The sequence below is a fragment of the Saimiri boliviensis genome, chromosome 7 (genome assembly GCF_048565385.1).
Source record: "Saimiri boliviensis isolate mSaiBol1 chromosome 7, mSaiBol1.pri, whole genome shotgun sequence".
NCBI lineage: Eukaryota > Metazoa > Chordata > Mammalia > Primates > Cebidae > Saimiri > Saimiri boliviensis.
In genome coordinates, this window is record NC_133455.1 from 109,037,713 (window position 1) to 109,056,242 (window position 18,530).

The 18,530-nt window shown below is 56.3% G+C and overlaps 2 protein-coding genes across 4 annotated transcripts in view; one reads left to right on the plus strand and one right to left on the minus strand.

Moving 5' to 3' along the window:
- Positions 1 to 1,453: 1,453 nt before the first annotated feature.
- Positions 1,454 to 8,395, plus strand: SLC48A1 (solute carrier family 48 member 1). Its single transcript, XM_039461728.2, has 3 exons — positions 1,454 to 1,707; positions 6,993 to 7,160; positions 8,128 to 8,395. Exons 1-3 carry the CDS (start codon positions 1,572 to 1,574, stop codon positions 8,262 to 8,264), a joined length of 441 nt encoding a protein of 146 aa, XP_039317662.1. The 5' UTR covers positions 1,454 to 1,571; the 3' UTR covers positions 8,265 to 8,395.
- A 2,204-nt stretch (positions 8,396 to 10,599) lies between these two features.
- HDAC7 (histone deacetylase 7) overlaps positions 10,600 to 18,530 on the minus strand; it is a 37,431-nt gene continuing 29,500 nt past the window's right edge. For all 3 annotated transcript variants that reach the window (XM_039461723.2, XM_039461722.2, XM_039461724.2), the window contains 10 exons: positions 17,754 to 17,861; positions 17,466 to 17,521; positions 17,208 to 17,295; positions 16,004 to 16,123; positions 15,671 to 15,768; positions 14,425 to 14,543; positions 13,578 to 13,711; positions 13,199 to 13,283; positions 11,937 to 12,075; positions 10,600 to 11,744 (listed from right to left, as the gene is read on the minus strand). In XM_039461723.2, coding sequence (XP_039317657.2) covers positions 11,699 to 11,744; positions 11,937 to 12,075; positions 13,199 to 13,283; positions 13,578 to 13,711; positions 14,425 to 14,543; positions 15,671 to 15,768; positions 16,004 to 16,123; positions 17,208 to 17,295; positions 17,466 to 17,521; positions 17,754 to 17,861 — 993 coding nt within the window. In that variant the 3' untranslated portion in view covers positions 10,600 to 11,698. The remainder of the gene's footprint in view (positions 11,745 to 11,936; positions 12,076 to 13,198; positions 13,284 to 13,577; positions 13,712 to 14,424; positions 14,544 to 15,670; positions 15,769 to 16,003; positions 16,124 to 17,207; positions 17,296 to 17,465; positions 17,522 to 17,753; positions 17,862 to 18,530) is intronic.

Here is an 18,530-nt window from a genome sequence, read left to right on the forward strand (position 1 = left end):
ATTGTGCTGGGATTTTTCCTTCCAGCTCCCGGCTGGAAGCTGGGCTCACATGGGAGCTCAGTGCACTCCTGCTACAAATCTGTCTCTACCTTAGAATGGTATGATTCTGAGGGTCAGGATGATGTTCCAAAAGGGCTTGGGACGATGAGGCTTGTGAGGATAAAAGGAAAGGTGAGGTCAGTTGCAGTGGCTCAGGCCTGTAATTCCAGCACTTTGGGAGGCCAAGGTGGGAAGACAACTTGAGGCCAGGAATGGGAGACCAGCCTGGGCAGCATAGTGAGACCCCATCTCTATAAAAAATAAATAACAAAAAACATTAGCCACGTGTGGTGGCACTCACGTGGCCGCTTGGAAGGCTGAGGAGAGAGCATTGCTTAAGTCCAGGTGTTGGAGGATACAGAGCTATGATGGCGCCACTACACTCCAACCTGGGCAAGAGTGAGCTCCAAAAAAAAAAAAAAAGGCCAAAGGTAGTGGCTCACGCGTGTAATGCCTGCACTTTGGGAGGCCAAGGCAGGCGGATTGCCTGAGGTCAGGAGTTCGAGACCAGTCTGGCCAACATGGTGAAACCCCATCTCTACTAAAAATACAAAAAATTTAGCCAGGCTTGGTGGTGGTGCCCGTAATCCCAGCTACTCCGGCTGCTGAGGCAGGGGAATTGTTTGAACCAGGGAAGTGGAGGTTGCAGTGAGCCAAGATCACACCACTGGACGCCACTGCACTCCAGCCTGGGGGAAAGATGGGGGGTGTCTCAAAAATAAAAGTAAAAAAAGTTGGGATTTGTGGGGAGCTGTGCAGGATAGAGTGTTTACAGTCAGGTGATGGTCGCAGGGGTTCTCAGACTTTAGCGTGTGGAGGAATCTTCTGAGATACAATGGGAAGGAACCTGGTTGATAGAGGGACGAGTGGAAGGAATTCTATTCACTTATTTCTTAAGTTTTACGTATCGGCCAGGCGCGGTGGCTCATGTCTGTAATAACAGCACTTTGGGAGGCCGAGTCGGGGGGATTACCTGAGGTCAGGAGTTCGAGACCAGTCTGACCAACATGCTGAAACCCCGTCTCTTAAAAAATAAAATATAAAACTAAAAAAAATTTAAAAATAAAAAATAGATTAAGAAAATTTAAAAAAGAAAAAAAAAGTTTTACGTATTAATTTTTAATGAGAAATTTAAATGTAAACGAGAATACGCGTTTTGTTCAGAGGTAAAGATTTTTCATCCCCGCGGCTGGCTTGTATAAAGGCATATTCCCAGGCCCTTCCCAGGCCCAACTATCCTGACACGGCGGGTCTGGGGGGGAGCCCCGGAATCCGCCTTTGTAACTAACAGGCATCCCCCAAACGGCCCGGCGGCTTCGCAAAGCGGCGGTGGCGTCTGCGGTTCCGGGCGCGGGCGGCCTCCGGCCGGGGAGGGCGCTGTGCCGGCGGCGCGGGGGGCGGGCCGGGGGCGGAGCGCGGGGCTCCGGCGGCTCCGGCGGCTCCGGCGGCTCCGGCGGCTCCGGCGGGCGGCTCCGGGTCCTGCACCTGTGACTCGGCCGCGCTCCCGTCGGCCCGCTCGGCGCTGCAGCCCCATGGCCCCGTCCCGGCTGCAGCTCGGCCTCCGCGCCGCCTACTCCGGCCTCAGCTCCGTGGCCGGCTTCTCCATCTTCCTCGTCTGGACGGTGGTCTACAGACAGCCGGGGACCGCGGCCATGGGAGGGCTCGCAGGTACCCCGGGCGCGGGGCGGCGCGGGGCGGCGCGGGGCGGGGGCGCGGCCGCGGGGCGGGCGTTGGCAGCTGCTCCGGGACGCGCCTCCCGAGCGGCGCTTCCCCGGGGAGCGGGTGGGGTGCCGACTCGAAAACGACGGTTGGCGGCCGAGGCCCCGCGCGGGCCCGGGCTCCTGGGCATTCCTGGGCGCCCCCGGGACCCGATGCCCGCCCGGGCGCCACCCGGGGGTGCCGACGGCCCGCCGCTACCTGGGGCACAGGCCCGCCGCGCCGCCGGGGTTGTCGGCCCCGGCACAGCGCCGGTCGCCCTCCGCCCAGCTGCCCCACGACGGTGTCTCCTCCGCGCACCCGCGGCGCGGGCCCCCTCCTTCCCCCGGACACGCGCAGGTCCCTGCCCCGCCGGGCAGAGAAGGGAGAAGTGGGAAAGGAAGGGGGCTAGGGGTGGCTGGGGAAGCGCGTCTGCCTCCTGCCAGTGCGGACCCCATCCCCCGGAGAGCCCTCTGCCGAGACCCACCGGGAGCACCGCGCTGGGGAGCTCTCAGAAGCTAGACATCCTCTTTCCACCCACGTCGGCTCCTTTTTGCCACCCGCCTTCTGTGGCTCCTCAGCCAAGATCTGCCAAACCCCGCAGCCCAGCGGCCCCTTCTGTGCCTCAGGGAGGGAAGGGGAAGCATCCGCGCGGTAATAGACGCCCTGGGCTGACCAGTGCTCCTTGCTGTGCACCTTTGGGCATGCAGTTTAACTTCTCTGTGCCATAGAATTGGTATGAAGTTGAAAAATATTCTGTTGTCTAACATTTTTAGATGATTTATATGTGTCGGGTACTATCTATCTTAACCAACCTGCTTCCCGTATTTCATTTAATCCTTAACCTTAGTCTCATGAGGTAGGCATTATTATTGTGTCCATTTTACAGACAAGGAAACTGAGGCCTGCAGTTAAATAAATTCCTTACCCAAGATTACACAGCCAAATGAAATAATATGTGTGGGAAAGGACTTTGGGAAGAAAATACGTGTAAGGATAATACTTTTACACATGATGATCATGTTCCATTACAAAAACCCTCTGCCAAGAGAACTCTAAATGGAATAACTAAAAATAACTAATTTACTCACTGCCCCCAGGCTTGCTGAGAGCCATCCCTGGGTAGAGTCACAGCATGAGGCAGGGTTTCTTCCTTAGAAGATGGGCATACATAGCCCCACCCTATGCAATGACAGCAAAACGCTGGATCACCAAGAAGGAGGGTAGCTGCCTCACCACCTGTGGGCTCCTGAGGACAACTGGCCCATCTCCCTGCCAGTTTTTTGTTTCCTATGGACCCTGTCGCTTTCCCCTCTGGAAGGTGGTGTCACGGCCCTACCCATTGCCTTGCTGAGATCCAAAGCAAGAGATAGGATGAGGAGGGAGGGCCAGCCCTGGGATCCCAGCTGGGTGTTCTGAGTCCGGCCTGGTGGAAGTGGAGGTGAGCCCTACCTGGCCATTTGACCCCCTCCTGGGCAAGCTTCCTCATCTATTAGGAGTGGGAGGAGATGTCCCTGAATGGTGCCCGACTTCCCTCCAGATCTGAATCTTGCAGTTCTGCCCACTCCCTGAATCTTCCATCTCCACTGCCTACTAGAGGACTGTGGAAAAGGCCTTTCTTACACTCTAGGGAGTTGCCTGGGGTTTCCTTCTGACCCACCTCTGCCCTCTCTCCCTCCCCACAGACTTCCCTTGGCCTCTGAGGCAGGCCAGCTGTGGAGCTGCCTTCAGAGAGAGGCATTAGGGCCACAGCCAGCTGGAGGAGGGTCCTGGCATCTCCCTGATGGTCTGATCTTTGACAGTGGCCGTGGAAGAGCCAAAACTGCTTGTCAGTGGTGGTGGATGATGGTGGCAGGGAGAGGGTTGCCAAGCCTGGGCCTTTCACCTTCCCCACCATGAGTGGGTTCCCAGAGGGTCTGTGGCCAGTCAAGCCTTCTTCCTCTTTTGGCGGTAAAGTGTCAGCAGATTTACTAACTTGTGAGCACCCTACTTCTGACTCAGCATTTTATAGCTCAGAATCTGCTGAGTCACCCAAGGGCAGCCCCAGAGTGTTCCTTCTCCCCCAGGTTGGACCAGGCAAGGACGGATTGGGCATGCCAGTTTCTGAAGCAGGGTCATGGAGCCCCCTGGGTCTGGTGCTCAGAGTGTTCATGGGTGGGGACACCCTCTCCCATCCTGATGGGTATCCTGAGAGAAGTGGCTTTGGAAAACGGCAGTCGCAGAAGCAAGGCTGGTTTTTTGGGGGAGGTGGGCAGGCGTGGGTTGGATCTACCTGGTCTGACTTTGCTGTGAGAACCCTGGAGTAACACATAGACTCTTGCTCTAGGTTTAGTAGACCAAGGAAAGAGAAAAAGAAAAGTTGCTCCAGGAGTCTAAACAGCTCTATATTTTTCCCCCATGAGCTGTAAGCAAGAGCCCTGGGGCCCCAGGACTATCTTCCTCCTAGGCAGAAGAGGGCCTGACCTCAGCCCAGTGTTCCTCTTCTCTGCTTTTACCCTGTAGGATCCCCTGGGTGTCTCCTGTCTCCTCACCTCCAGCGCAGCCACTGGGGTTGCTTTCACCGCCCTACCTTGTGCCTTCCTTGCCCTTAGCTTACTTATCAGCTGTGAGCCCAGAGGCTGAGCAAGGGCTCTGCTCCTTGAAACAGGTGGGACGGAACAATGGTGTGGTCTCATGGGCTTGTGGCCAGGTGGAGCTGGGGACCTGTTCGTTCCACCCTGAGATTTGCAAACCAGGCTTCCTAGAATCCCCAAGTATGGTAGGAAAGGGTACTAGGGAGGGACATTGCCTCCTGCCTGATGTGTGGAAGGGGACCAGTGAGGGGGCTCTACCCCCTTCAGTGACCCCTTTGGGTAGGGCTAGTGGACAGCTCCCTTCCCAGGAGGGTGGTGGGAGCCCGGGCAGGTGGGATCAGGCCTGCCTCCAAAGTTGTGTGTTTATCTGGAGGGGAGGCCTCTGTGCAGGGCCTGGAGCAGGGCTGAGGAAAGGTGAGAGGTGGGTAAAGTATGCCTGCTTATTAACAAACAACAGGGCCCGAAACACCCCAATGCCTGTCTTCCTCTCCCTCCTGCCCTTAGCCCTTTTTGGTATGTGCATGTATATGGGGGTGGGAATTTTGGGGAACCATCCGATCATGATCAGTGGACTCATGGCATCTTCATGGGCCCCTATTTCGGCATTTCCTAACCCAGAAACTGCTGAGTCACAGAGGATTTGTTCTGACCTTATTTTTCTCCTAAGCTGGCTTCTAGAATCTTTGAGTAGGAAAGGATCTTAGAGCTCAACTTCCCCAACCCCTCTGTGGCTCGAGGAAACACAGCAAGTGGACCCGTTCCGGACAGGTGCCCATCAGACTATTCCTTGAGTGTGCTCAGTGACAGCAAGCCTTGTTTCCAGGGCCCTTTAAGAAACCAAACAGCTCCCTCAAATGAAAACAGGGGATGCCTGTGAGGAGTGGGAGGGACTTCTGGGGAGGGTGGCTGGTACAAAATCCAGATCTTGTTGGATGTAAGAGGACGCTGTGGGATGATTGTCCTGTCCGCCTCTGACCCACTCCAGCATCCAGACTAGGACCACCCTGATCTCAGTGGGAGGGGGACCCAGGCCCCAACCCCTGAAGAAGAGTGGAGGTGGGCAGGGACACAGCTGGGGGAGTGTTGAGGGGATCAAACAGCGGCAGGGGCTAGGGGAAGCTGCGGGCTTGGTAGGCCTCTGCCCTCACTAGGGTGGAACCCTGGGCCCGCCCATTTTTAGATGTGAAAACACCAAGGCTTTGGGACACAGCACTGCCAGGCTACCGTTTTCTTTGCTTGGAGTCTCCTGGATTTTTGTTCCTCACTGAACGGCCTGAGGACAGCCGAACTGGGACAGCCTCTGAGCTGAACTAGCTTCCCCTTCCCTTTTTCCCCCCTTTAAAAAAGTTATGAAATATTTTAGACATAAAAAAGGATGGACGATTTAACAAATACCCTTATACTCATCACCCAGCCTAAGAAAACAGCATAGATAAAGTAGTATACATTCCCCACCCAGCCTAAGAAACAAAATAGCATAGATTCCCTCAAAGCACTTTCCTGCCCCACCACCCCATCAGCTTCCCTTCCTTGTCTCCATTGCCAGAGAGAACCACTTTCCCCAGCCAGATGCCTATCCCTCCTGTGCACATTTGGTAAGTACTCTGCATGGCCTGTGTGCATCCGCCTTTTGGAAAGGCCTCCCGACGCCTAGGATGCGGCGGCCTGAGTGGCCCACACCCTGTAGCTCAGCCAGCTGCGAGCCTGCAGCTGGCTCTGCGTCTTTCCTCATTCCTCCCTTGCCGGGACCCGCCACCCTGCCCGGAACCTTGCCAGTGGAGTCGATATTTGTTCCACTCTTTGGGCTGCACCAGCAGGCACTGCCTGGCACAGAGGGTTGTTTTGTTTTGTATTGTATTGTATCGGCCGGGTAGCAGCTGGCATCCTAGGGGAAGTGCCCACCCAGGCGCAGAGGCCAGGCCCAGGAAAAGCTGGGGCAGGCGGGGGAATGGGGGGCATGGCGTGGCGTGCCGTTTGCCGCAAAACGGAGGGAGTGGCATGAGATCTGGCCAAGAACAAGAAGGCCACTCAGTGGCTGGGTGGCCTTGGGGTCTTCATGACTGGACCTCTCCATCCTGCAAGACCAACTCAGGCAGTTTGGAAAGAGCTCTGCTGCCCAAGAGCTCGGCTGCAGACCTCGTGACTGGGGCAGGAGCAACGGCTTCCCTGCTCTGTGGCTCTCAGGGTAGACCGACAGGTCCCCAGAAAGCAGGCTGAGCTGTAAAGGCTCAGGCTTTCCGGTTCTCAGGATCCCTTTATTCTTTCGAAAAGTAGTGAGACTCCACGCAGATTTTATGTATGTGAGTTATAGCTATTGATAAGTACCACATTAGAAGTTAAAACGGAACATTTTCAGCATTTTAAAGTAATACTAAAATAACATGAATTAACATTTTTGTGAGAGATACTCATGTTTTCCAAAACAAACAAACAAATGAGAGAGAAGGGTAGAGTTTTGTATTTGTGCAGATTCCTCTAATGTTGGGCTTACTAGCAGGCAGCTCAGTCTCTTACCTGCTTCTGATACCACAGCCACCGAAAAGGAAAACTCCATTCTAGGAGGGAGTGAGTGACTAGACCATATTCTTGGAATACTTGATCTTCTTCTGCAAATAGACCTGGCCTAGTGGACCTACAGGGCCCTGGAGCACCTGGCGGACGGGCCCTGATGTGCCTCTCCTGCAGGGGTGCTGGCGCTGTGGGTCCTGGTGACGCACGTGATGTACATGCAGGATTACTGGAGGACCTGGCTCAAGGGGCTGCGCGGCTTCTTCTTCGTGGGCGTCTTCTTCTCGGCCGTCTGCATTGCTGCCTTCTGCACCTTCCTCGTGCTGGCCATCACCCGGCACCAGAGTGAGGGCGGGTTCCAGGGAAAGAGGGCATGGGATGGATTGGGGGCGGGGAGGGGCGGCTTTTAGCGGCAGACCCTGGGATTCCCATCCTGGTTCCACAGGTTACTTCCAGAGGGACTGGGTGGATCACTTAACCTCCCTGGGCTGAGGTTTTGTTTATGGTTCAAGTGGGGAACACAAGTCCCTACCTCCCAAGTTGGGTGGATTCAGTGAAACTGATAGGAAGTCTTGAGTTGTGCATAGCCCATACAAGAGCTTGTGATATTGGTACCCATTAGTCTCTGCCCTGCTCTGGGACGGGAGCGCCCTCTGGTGGCTGTGGCAGGAAGTAACCAGAGGCCGTTCTTCCTGGAGTTTGATGCTAAAGCAGGTTGGAAGTGTCCTAGGGTACTTGTCACAAAAGCAGAGTGGATGATACAGACCTGTGATTGGCCAGCCCTGCCCTTCCCTAATCCCCATGGCCTCCTGCCTGAAAAGCCTAGAGTGCTCTAAAATAGTCCCAACCCCCAGGCCGTGGAACAGTAGCGGTCCGTGGCCTGTTAAGAATCAGGCCGCACAGCAGGTGAGGGGTGAGCAACCCTTAGCACCCGAGCTCTGCCTCGTCAGGTCAGCGGCGGGTATTAGATTCTCACAGGAGTGCGGACCCTGTGGTGAACTTCGCATGCAAGGGATCTAGATTGTGTGCTCCTGATGATCTATTGTCAGATCTAAGGTGAAACAGTTTCATCCCAAAACTATCCCCTCCAATTTTTCAAGGAAAAATTGTGTTCTACAAAACCAGTCCCTGCTGCCAAAAAGGTTGGGGACTGTGGCCCTAAACCTTTATTACACCGTCTTTCTGTAGGGTCGGTTCAGCTGCTGGGAGGTTGCAGGGACATTGAGAGGGGAGGGTGGCCCTGGCCTTGTGGCTGGTGCAGGGGCCGAGGGCAGGGCCTGCTCAAGTCACTGTCGGTGCTTCCTCCCTGCAGGCCTCACAGACCCCACCAGCTACTACCTCTCCAGCGTCTGGAGCTTCATTTCCTTCAAGTGGGCCTTCCTGCTCAGCCTCTACGCCCACCGCTACCGGGCTGACTTTGCCGACATCAGCATCCTCAGTGATTTCTGACCCAGGGGGTGAGGTCTCTGCACCCTGGGGGGCCTTAGGACCTGGACTCAGCCTCTGAGACGTTGGGACGGACTACTCCCACCCTCTGGGGGCCCCAGAACTGTGGCAGAAAATACACAGCAGGACCAGCGTGGTCTCCTAGGAAGCTGTCCCACCCATCCCCTTTGGGGGAGACCTGGGTGTGGTAGAGAGGGGATCCTGCCATGTTGCTCATCGGCCTGGACAGAGGGCAGCTTTAGACCTTTTCAAATGGATCTGTTTTCTTTTTTTCTGAGTTGGAGTCTCACTCTGTCATCCAGGCTGGAGTGCAGCAGCGCAATCTCAGCATCTCGGCTCACTGCAACCTCCGCCTTCTGGGTTCAAGCAGTTCTCCTATCTCAGCCTCCCAAGTAGCTGGGATTACAGGCACCCACCACTATGCCCAGCTACTTTTTGTATTTTTAGTAGAGATGGGGTTTCGCCATGTTGGCCAGGCTGGTCTTGAACTCCTGACCTCAGGTGATCCACCTGCCTCAGCCTCCCAAAGTGCTGGGATTATAGGCGTGAGCCACCGTGCCCAGCCTGGATCTATTTTCTTAGCATGCAGTGAGGAATCTTTGTACGTAAGGCCAGGACAACAAAGTCAAGAGGTCAAGGTAGGGCCACGAGGCCTGGACCTATGCTGCAGGCAGGGGCTTTCGTCCCTGCTGCCCTAGGCACTCTCTCCCCAAGGCCAGGGTGGGGACCTGGGGAGGTCAGGTCAGGAATCTCTAGCAGAGACCGCTCAAGCCCCCATCCCATCACTGCTCCGAGCTGGTCTCCCATGAGTGTTCTAGAGCCAGATAGCCATGGCCCCCAACCCATCTCTCACTCACACACACAGGCATCCACACACCCCAGAGAAGGACTTCTCAAATGAGGCCAGACTCAGGGTCACAGGGAATGTGCTCCTACCCCTGGAAGGGCTTTGGGGAAGGGGGCAACATGGTAGAGGCTGGAAGGAGCCCCCACACCTGTGCCCATGCCCCTCCAGCCCTGCGTTTCCACTCTGCCTTCTCAGAGTACCCTCACTGCACCCAGACCACCGGCCAGGAGAGACCTCTCCCACTCCAGCCCCTCCACTGCCCTTCAACTAGAGCTTTCCCCTTTTTACATCTCTCTTCTGAAGGACACAAATCTGCTTTTCTGCCCATACACTGGCCCAAGGGCTGACCTCAATCAGGAGGGAAGGGGCAGTTGTCACAAGGATGATTCTATGTTAGGCTGCCATTTTGCACGGTCTCCCCCTTCCCACCTGATACGTCCTGCCCCTCAGCTCTTTGCCTTATCTGTGTCACTGTCACTTTAGCAAAAATACAGCGGCCATTTGTATCAGACAGCCTCTGGTGGTTACTTGTGAGGTGGGAATCTTGCGGGGACAGGTGGACTTCAGGAGGACTAGGCAGGGAAGGAGTGATAGTGGCAGTTCTCTGGCTACCTGACTAAGCCATTTCCCTAGTTAAATTGTGCCCTGGAGGGCAGGGGACAGGGTCAGTGTCTCTGGGGCCGGAGGCCCTCTCTCCCTGGGCCTTCTGGCACGGGGTCTGCTCTCCTTCTCCAGCACACCCCACCAGGGCAAGGATGCCCACGGGCACAGCTACAACCACGCTTGCAGGATTTCGTGTCCACACCTGAGAGTCCAGGCCAGATGGGAAAGAGATTAGCACCTCTTCCCTCACGCCCTGCCAGGCTGCCAGGAGCTTGGGCCAGGTCTATCTAAGGTAATGAGGTGCTGCTCTTCCTGCTGGAAAAACCAGGCCGCCTCAGAACCACAAAGTCAGGTGCTGCCAGCCTGGCGCCTTCCTTTATGCTTAGGCTGGGCGAGCTTGTCCAGGCCTGTGCCTCGCCCCTTCTCTCTTCTAGGTTCAGTGTATGCTTACTCAGGCATGGTGCATCAGAGCAGGAAGGAACCATCAACAGTGTATACTTCTGGAGCCTTCTACTGATACACAGAAGCCCCAGAAGATGATTTGACTTACCTGAGCTCCCAGCTGGGACTTAAACCAAGTGTGTCTGAGTCACAGCTGTTTGGGGATGCTGGGGCAAGCTGGGGCTGAGCTCTTGTATTCCCACTCCCCCACCCTACCCCCAGTCCCGCCACATCAGGCTGGGCTCTGTGGACTCAGCCCACGGCTGCCTCCTCCTTGCAGCCAAAGTGGAACAGCCAAGTTGTGTTCAGAATGGGTTCTTCCTGCAGGGCAGGAGTTAGAGGGGCTGCAGCCCAGACCACCCTGGGCCCTCCTCTGGCACTGAGGTACTGACTCAGACCCACACTGTGCTGCTCACTTCCGGGGGTGGGGGGCCCTTTCACAGGCACTTTTAAAGCAAATAAAACATTTATTGTTCAGATTTTTTTCCATTTTTTTTCTTTTTACAAAAACATGCATACATACACAGGGTATGGTGGGTCCTAGGAAAGACACTCACACGCCTCACTCGCACACGTTCACACATACTCCTCACTCACGCGCACGCTCACACACATTTTCCTTCTTGGTCCCAGGCCTGGACCCCCAAAAGCCTTGAAGACTTTGCCAGAGCAGCCTCCCCTCCTCCATGTCTGTAATCTTCTCTCCCACCCCTTCCCCCTCAGCCAGGCTAGTCCTGTGTGGGGTGGGAGTCAGAGTGGTGGCAGGGGATGCCCCAGAAACAGAGAAGGCTCTCAGAGGTGGAGTGGCTGAGGGGTCCCGGGGGTAAGCTGTGCTTCTAGGGGAGATGAAGGGTTTGGCACCATTGGATCAGGAAGCACAGGACTCCCAGAGCACCCGTCCGCTACACCAGGGCATTAGGAGGTCCACGTAGGAGGCCTCTGGCAGGGGCAGGGACAGATGGAGGGCTGCTGGTCTCAGCTATCGGGGAGCTTCACCTTAGTGCCCGGTGGCCAGGGGAAGCTTCCAGAGTCATCTGAGGAAGCAAGTGAGAGGTACTCCCACTGCACTCAGGGATATGGGACCACTTGGCTCCCCACACCCCTCCCAGCCCCTAGAGCCTAGGAAGGGCCACCCAGTCTGAGGCCAAGTTCACATTTGTGTGTGGAGCCTGGGGCTGTGTGCAAAGTCTGGGGTCTGCAGAGCCGGGAATAGTGGTTAAGGGTGAGTCCGACAGAGCCGGAGCCAGTTCTCCTCTGTGCAGTCCTGAGGAATGGGGGCCACAGCCAGGGCCCAGACCCCGGAGGGTAGAATCTGTTCAGAGCACTGTGGGGGCTCGTCGCCCAGCCTGCCTCCTCTCAGGGTCCTCTCCAGTCCCCATTTAGACGAAGGGATTTTGCAGGCTCCCTGGATGACTATCAAAGCAGGCAGGCTGTTCTCTGGTCCCAACTACCTGCCCACGGGACCTCTAAAGACCCAGGAACTGCCAGAGGTTAGAGGAGAACAAGGTCCCAAGGGCATGATGGGTGGGCAGACGGTTCCAGAGCCTTAGAGATTCATCGGTTCTTCCTCCTCCACCAGCTGCTCCGAGGGCCTGCGGGGAAGGACAAGGGTGGGGTGCTGGAGCGCTAGGGCTGCAGGAAGGGCCTTAGCCCAGCTTCCTCAGCCCTGGTCAGGAAGCCTGGGAGGAGGGTTGGGATGGCTGTATTGGGGATCTGGAGTCTTCAAGCAGGGAGGAATGACATGGTGGAGAGGCCGTGGGCCCAGGGCCGGGGTCTGGCATTACCTGTCTTCAGCCAGGATGCCCACAGAGAGGGATGCCAATGCGGTCACTGCCTCCACTTCTTCTTTGTCAGCTCCTGGCACCCTGGGCACCCAGGATTCTGGACAGGAAGCCAGGCGCTGCATGCATCCCCAGTATTTACCTGAGGTAAGGCACCGGGTCAGAAAGGGTTGGAGAAAGTAAGCCCCTCCACACCGCGTCCTAGACCAGATACTGAGGTTGGTGTCTCAGACCCAGGGCCCCAGAGTAGCGGGCCAGTCATCCACTTGGGGTTGGCTCTCCCACCTGCCCCTCTTCTCACTTTGCCTGACAGGGTGAGGAGAGTGGGTTCAACATGGCTGTGAGGGTGCCCAGGTACCCAGCCTTTCTCTCATCCCCTTTGGCTGCAAGGCCACCTCTGACTCATTCCCCACAGGTGTGGGGCTCCTGAGAGCACCAGGAGGGTCTGCTTGCCTGCAGACAGGGTCTGTGTGACAGTGACCTCCTGGAACCCCAAGCCCAGGCCTCCCACTCATGCAGCCCCCACCAGTGCCCAGCCCAGCACTCAGGAAGGGAGGTGGGAAGAACACAACGTGAGAGAGCTGACTGTCACCATGGCCGCTCTGCATGCATGCCCAGGCCAGGAGAATGCTGCTCTTGCCTGCTGCTGTGAGGAACCGTGTCCTGGAATCTGGCTCAGTGTGAGGGCAGCCCCCATAAGAGGAATCAGTGGTGCCTTTACCATTACATAAAGACACAATGGCTCCCCTATCCAGCCCTAGATGTGGGAATCTATTTTATTCATTTTTTTATCCCCAGTATAGATTATAGGTCTTTACATAAGATCCTCAATAGATGTTGAATTGAAGTTGAAAATGTAAAGCACTTTACAAATGTAGGGGTTATCCCAAGACCCAGCCCCCAAGCCGGCAGAGCTCCTGAGATCCTCATGGCCAGGACTGAGGGGAGGGATGGGAACCAGTCCTTTTGGCAAACAAGGCCATGAGTGTTGCTGTTGACCTGGCTCTGGTCTAGCTAGCGATGGAAGCCAGTCCCTTCCTTGAGGGGCCACTGTCTGGTGGGCCCTTCTGGCTCCATTGGGAGGGCTCAGAGGATACCCCCTCATCGAGGGGTGCCCACCTGGGTGACTCACAGGAATCTTACTCCAGACCAACAGCAGGTCACCTGGCTGGCATGGAAAGCCCTAGGACTCTGGCCACTGGGGGGCAGGGTACCACCAAGATCCTTCAGTCTGAGCTCAGTAAGTGTCCCATCGCCAGACTTACTATGCACCCGGATCACGGCCTCCAGAGAGCGGATGGCGTTCAGGTTGGGTTTCTGTTTCCAGCCGTCTTCTGAAAGGGGATCCACCTACAGAAAACAGTGCATCAGCCACCAGTCTCTCAGGGACCCACAGGCCCAGCTCATTCCCACCCCAGGGGCTCTTGCCTTCTGGGCACAAGCACGCTTGACCTCGGTCGGGAGTTGCTGCCTGGACCCAGCTCGGAACGGAGGCTTCCGCTTCACCTACCTGGTTTCAGGCCTGGCCACTCCGACCCTGTCCCATCCCCTGTCCCATCCCTTCTGCCTGCTCTTTGGGTAGTCCTGGGAGAGCTGGGCTCACCTGCCTGACAGAAGCATGGAGTGGGGAGGGAGACAGCTCACCTTGTTGCCCAGAAGAGCAGCCACACAGGCCTCAGAGGCATCACAGATGGCTGTGAGGTCATGGCCACCCTCCAAGGCCAGCACCACTGCGCCCCCTGCCAGGCTCATCAGCTGCTGGGTCATGTACCCAAAACCTAGAGGTTGGGTGGGGGAAACAGAGGGGCGGGAGTGGAGAGGTGGCCCCATTCTCTGGCCCTGTGGTTTCCCCGCTTGCTTCCTCCCTAATAGTGACTCACGTGTATCAATCACGATTTCCAAAGTGCTTTCACATTGAATCTCATGCAAAACCTTCTAGTATGCTTCACTCAAGGCTCAGGGAGGTTAAGGGCCTTGGGAAAGGCCCCACAGCTAGTAAGTGGCAGCAAGGTCAGACTTCAACTTGAGGCACTGGCTCTAGCCTGGGTCTTTTTCACTGAGCCACACCCTCTCCTCCTTCTGTCCTCTGGGTCCTGTGGCCAAGTGGGCTGAGTGGGCGCCCTCTATTCTGAGAGTGCTGCTTCTTCCTCCCCACTTCCTCTGGAGGAGCTGCCAGCCCACTTAGAATCAACTCAGCTGGGGTGGGGAGTCCCATGGCTGAGCTTCCTCCCTATTGGACTTAAGTCTCCATAGGCAGGACCTGGTCAAGCCTTTCTTGGTGAACCGGCCTGATCCTGAGAAAAAGCCTGGGCTGTGCTCGGCTAGGAGATCCCAGGGAATTTCAGGACCAGCTGCCATAATCCAGTCCTCAGGCTGAAAGCCCTGGGCTGGCCACTGCCACCTTCCCCTTTTGACTTGGGAATGCCTGCCCACCCTGCCTGCTGCCTGGCTCTCAGTCCCTACACCTCCCCCTCAGCTGAGCCTCCCTTACATTTGGCAGAAACATGGTAGCCACCCAGCGGGGCTGGGTGGCCCTCAGCAGCATCAAACCCAGCAGACACCAGGACCAGGTTTGGAGAGAACTCTCGGGCGATGGGCATCACGACTATCCTGTGAGGTCACAAGAAGTGGCAGTCATCATACTGTGCAGGGTTGCCAGGGCCGGTCCTGCCAACTTTGCTGTGGGGCATCCTGTTCTTAGGACTCCAAGGCTCCCAATGCCCCAGCACAACTGGCAGACTTCTCCGACCTCCCTGACCTTGGCTGGCCGTCCATGTCCCTGGCACACATAGCCTGAGGATTCAGCCCCCTAAGGGTCTTAACTAGCAAGAGGCAGAAAGGAACCAAGGATGGGCACCAGAGGGAACAGAAGAGGAGTGTGGGTGTGCACGCAAGCATCTGTGGGGTGCAGTGGGCAGAGCCACAGGGAAAGGGTAATCTCAGCCTGTGGAGATGGGCCCTGGTCACTAAGCCTGGGGGACGGGAAATGCTCAGCCCTTTGGACTGAGTTGACCACACCCAGCTACTTGCTACCTGAGAGCTGAGTGGAGGCGGGGCAACTAGGTCCTCCGAGGTCCTGGGCATTCTCTCATCCTGTCCCTCTTCCAGGTCCCCACAGCTGCCTCCACCTGCTCTAACCTACACCTAACCCAACTCTGGGGCCTGCCTGGGTGCTCTGCAAAGCCCTGAGCTCTGAGAAGACTCCAGGAACTCCAGCCCAGGGCTCCAGCAGAATTAGCTGTCATAGAGACAACTCCAGAAAAGTGTTTCAAGATCCATTTCCAGAGTTCTCTTTCCCCAAATGGAGTACAGGGACCCCAGTGTGAAATGTATGAGGGCTCCTGAACAGATCCTGAAGCCCCCTTCCAGAATAGTTTTTCTTAAGTTACTCTCCCAATATGGACATTATACGCTTTCTCTCCTTCTCCACAATTTAAGTTTCTGCTCTCCTGCTCAAAGCCCACCTCCTGCAGGCAGCCTTCTCTGACTAAATGTGCCAGCTCTGCTCACTCCACTACCCGTCTGCCGGCAATCAGTTTGACACTGGCTCTTGGTAATGTATGCCTTTACAAAGTGTTCTTTGACTTTTGCGTTCTTCTCCCACTGCTGTTCACCTACCATGTCTGGGAACTGCTGGGGACAGGCTGACAATCCAACTGGCCACCTCCACCCCGGTGATCTCGGGATAAGGGACAGGAGAGGGTGGCCTTGCCCTTCTGGGCCCCCAGAGCACGTACCTGAAAGCAGCCAGGTACTCAGGATCCCCCATGGGGGGGTCCAGGCCTCCAGCCCAGGCCACATTGACATTGAAGCCCTCACCGCTGCCAGCCCCTACCTGGAAAACAGAAGGCAAGAGAGACATGAGGACAGTAGAGTCCCAGAAGGGGAACGCCAGCATGTCAGAGCTGCCAGCCCAGCTCATCCAGCCTCTCATTTCTAGGTGGGAAGGCTGAGGATCAGAGAGCCTCGGCAGTCTGCCCAGGATCACATAGTTTGTCATGACAGAGGCAGAGCAAGTGCCAGGAGGAGAGTCGATGAGGCTGCAAGATGTGGCCCTGATGTGCGGTTACCTCATCCACAGCCCCGCTCCCCGGGAAGAAGTTGCCGTTGTCATGGCGATGCAGGGAGATGTAGAGCACACTGGGGTCTTGGTAGAAGGTCTGCTGGGTGCCGTTGCCGTGGTGCACGTCCTATGTAGGGAGACGGGCAGTGATTACGGAAGGTCTGAAGGCAGAGAGAGGGAGGCTGGGACAAGTTAGGAGGGTTTCAAGGTCAGTGGCCATTCTGAGGTCAGGACCCTAGACTGGGGATCAGGAACCTGGGGTTCCTAGAGCCACATGGTTGAGGAGCCCCACATAATCCACTGCCCCGGCTCTGAAACTCGGTCTCTCTGTGAGGGACGAGGCTGGCTGTAATATGAGATCCAGAAGGAGAGGAAGTGTCCCAATCTCAGGCCAGCCCACCTGAGAGAGAGTAACTGTGTGGACATGGGGTTAATGGTATGGAGAGGGGAGGGTCCAGGATTACACACATCAGGAACCACTGTGTCTTGCATGAAGTCGTGAAGTGATGAGGTGATCAGAAACCAAGCTCGGTCACAGAGGGGCTGATACATGAGCTCTCCTGGGGAGAGCTGGGCCCTACACTCAACTCACAGGACCATGTGGGGACTCAAGTGTGCAAAGGTCCTCCACCGTCTCAACTTCTGCTTAGAAACATCTTTCACAGCTGTCAGTGCAGAAGGGAAATAGCCTAGCAGTTAAACGCGAGCTAACCGGCCTGAGTTCCAATCCATCTCACAACTTACGAATGACTGTGTGTGAGTTAATCTCTCTGTGCTCACTTTCGCCTGTAAAGTGGGTTATAGTCAGGATTTAATCCATCATGTGTAAAACCATCAGTGTCTGGATGTGATTAGTGGTGTACTGATGTTATCTGCTCTTATTCTTATCATCACTACCTGTACAGGAAATGCAGAAATTACTAGATCTGCCAACAGAAGCCAATAGAATTCAAAAGACAACACTCAAATGAGAGCTCCTACCCATTGTGGGGGTTTGTGATGGCTGAATGCATTCCCACACACCATCCCCTGCGGACCTCCCAACTGTGATGAGGGTATTGTCCTCACCCAAACTTTACATAAGGGAAAACTGAGGCTCAGGGAGGCTAATGCAGAACTAAGACATGAAGCCACATCTCTAACATCAGGCTCAGAGCTTTTCCTCCGGAGCTCTCAGATCAGATTGGAGGGTGCCAGGAACAGGGACCTACCCAGTCTACAATGAGGATCTTGCTGGCCTTGTTCTGCTGTTGCAGCTGCCGGCAGGCGATGGCCACTGAGTTGAAGAAGCAGAAGCCCCTGGTAGGAGAGACAGGTCCTGCCAGCCCATTTTCTCCACATTTCCTCACCTCCCAGGCCCCTGGGTTGGCCCACCATGAGAAGGCTCAGGGAAGAGAGAGAATGTCCCTAAAGGAAGGTCCTGGGGGCGTGCCCCCACCTCATCCCGTCCAGATCTTCCCTAGCCTTACATGGCTGTTGAATGATCTGCATGGTGTCCTGGGGGCCGCACCACAGCGAAACCATTCTGGAAAAAGAAAGAATGCATGCCAACCAACAGACAGCTCTGACCCACAGCTGCATGAATGCCCGAGAGTTCGAAATCTCAACCTGGTCCCCAGAGTCCTCAATTTTCCCTCCAAACGCCTGTGGCAATCTCTAAGAGGAACACGATGCCTTGGGTCCTGGGCCTGGATTCCCCACTACCCCACCCTGCTGCCTCCTTTGCGGTGTGTCCACCTTCATCCCAAACCTCCTACCTTCAGCTCACGGGAAGCCACTTTGAAGGCGAGGTCGGTGACACTGCCAGCGGCCCAGCGGGCTGCATTGGAGGAATGCAGTTCATTCCAGATGGTGTCAGTGTCCACCTGCGGGAGCCAGAGTCAGGGCCCGTATCATCCAAGGCTTCACACAGGAGCCAGGGCCCAAGGGGGTCCCCACCCCATGGCCAGGACCCCAGGGGCAGGGAGCTGGACAGACAGCGCTGCCTCCCCAGTGCCCCACCGCCCAAAGGCAAGGCCTCCTGTGTCCCCCAATCCCAGCATGACTTCTTCCCAGCTTAAGTCCCAGCACCAGCCCATTATCTGGCCAGCACTCTGCTGGCAGTATCACGCCTGCCTCCCCGGTCAGGGGAGGGGGCATGGCGTTACCTGGGCGGGACTTGGGGTTTGGGCCGGGAGGGGGTTTTAAGCCCCAGCTGACTCTGCTCAGGCCCTGCGGGATGGTCGGAGCTGGAGGGGCCGTCTGCACCACTGTCTTCCACTCAGGGCCCCTAGCCCAGGCTGGGAGGCCCCCCAAACCCAGTCCCTGGGCCTCAAGGCTAGGGAGGGGCCGGGGGGCATGATGGGGAGATGGGGAGGGCGAGGCAGACCAAGAGAGGCGAGGAAGGCAGAGAGAGTCGCAAGAGGCTGGAGAAAGAGAGAGAGAGAGAAAGACAGAGGGAGAGGAGGGAGGAGAAAACAGAAGCAACAACAGTTGGAAAAACCAGAAAGTGGCAAGAAATGGGAAGTCGTGAATAGGGTACTGACTGGCTCCCA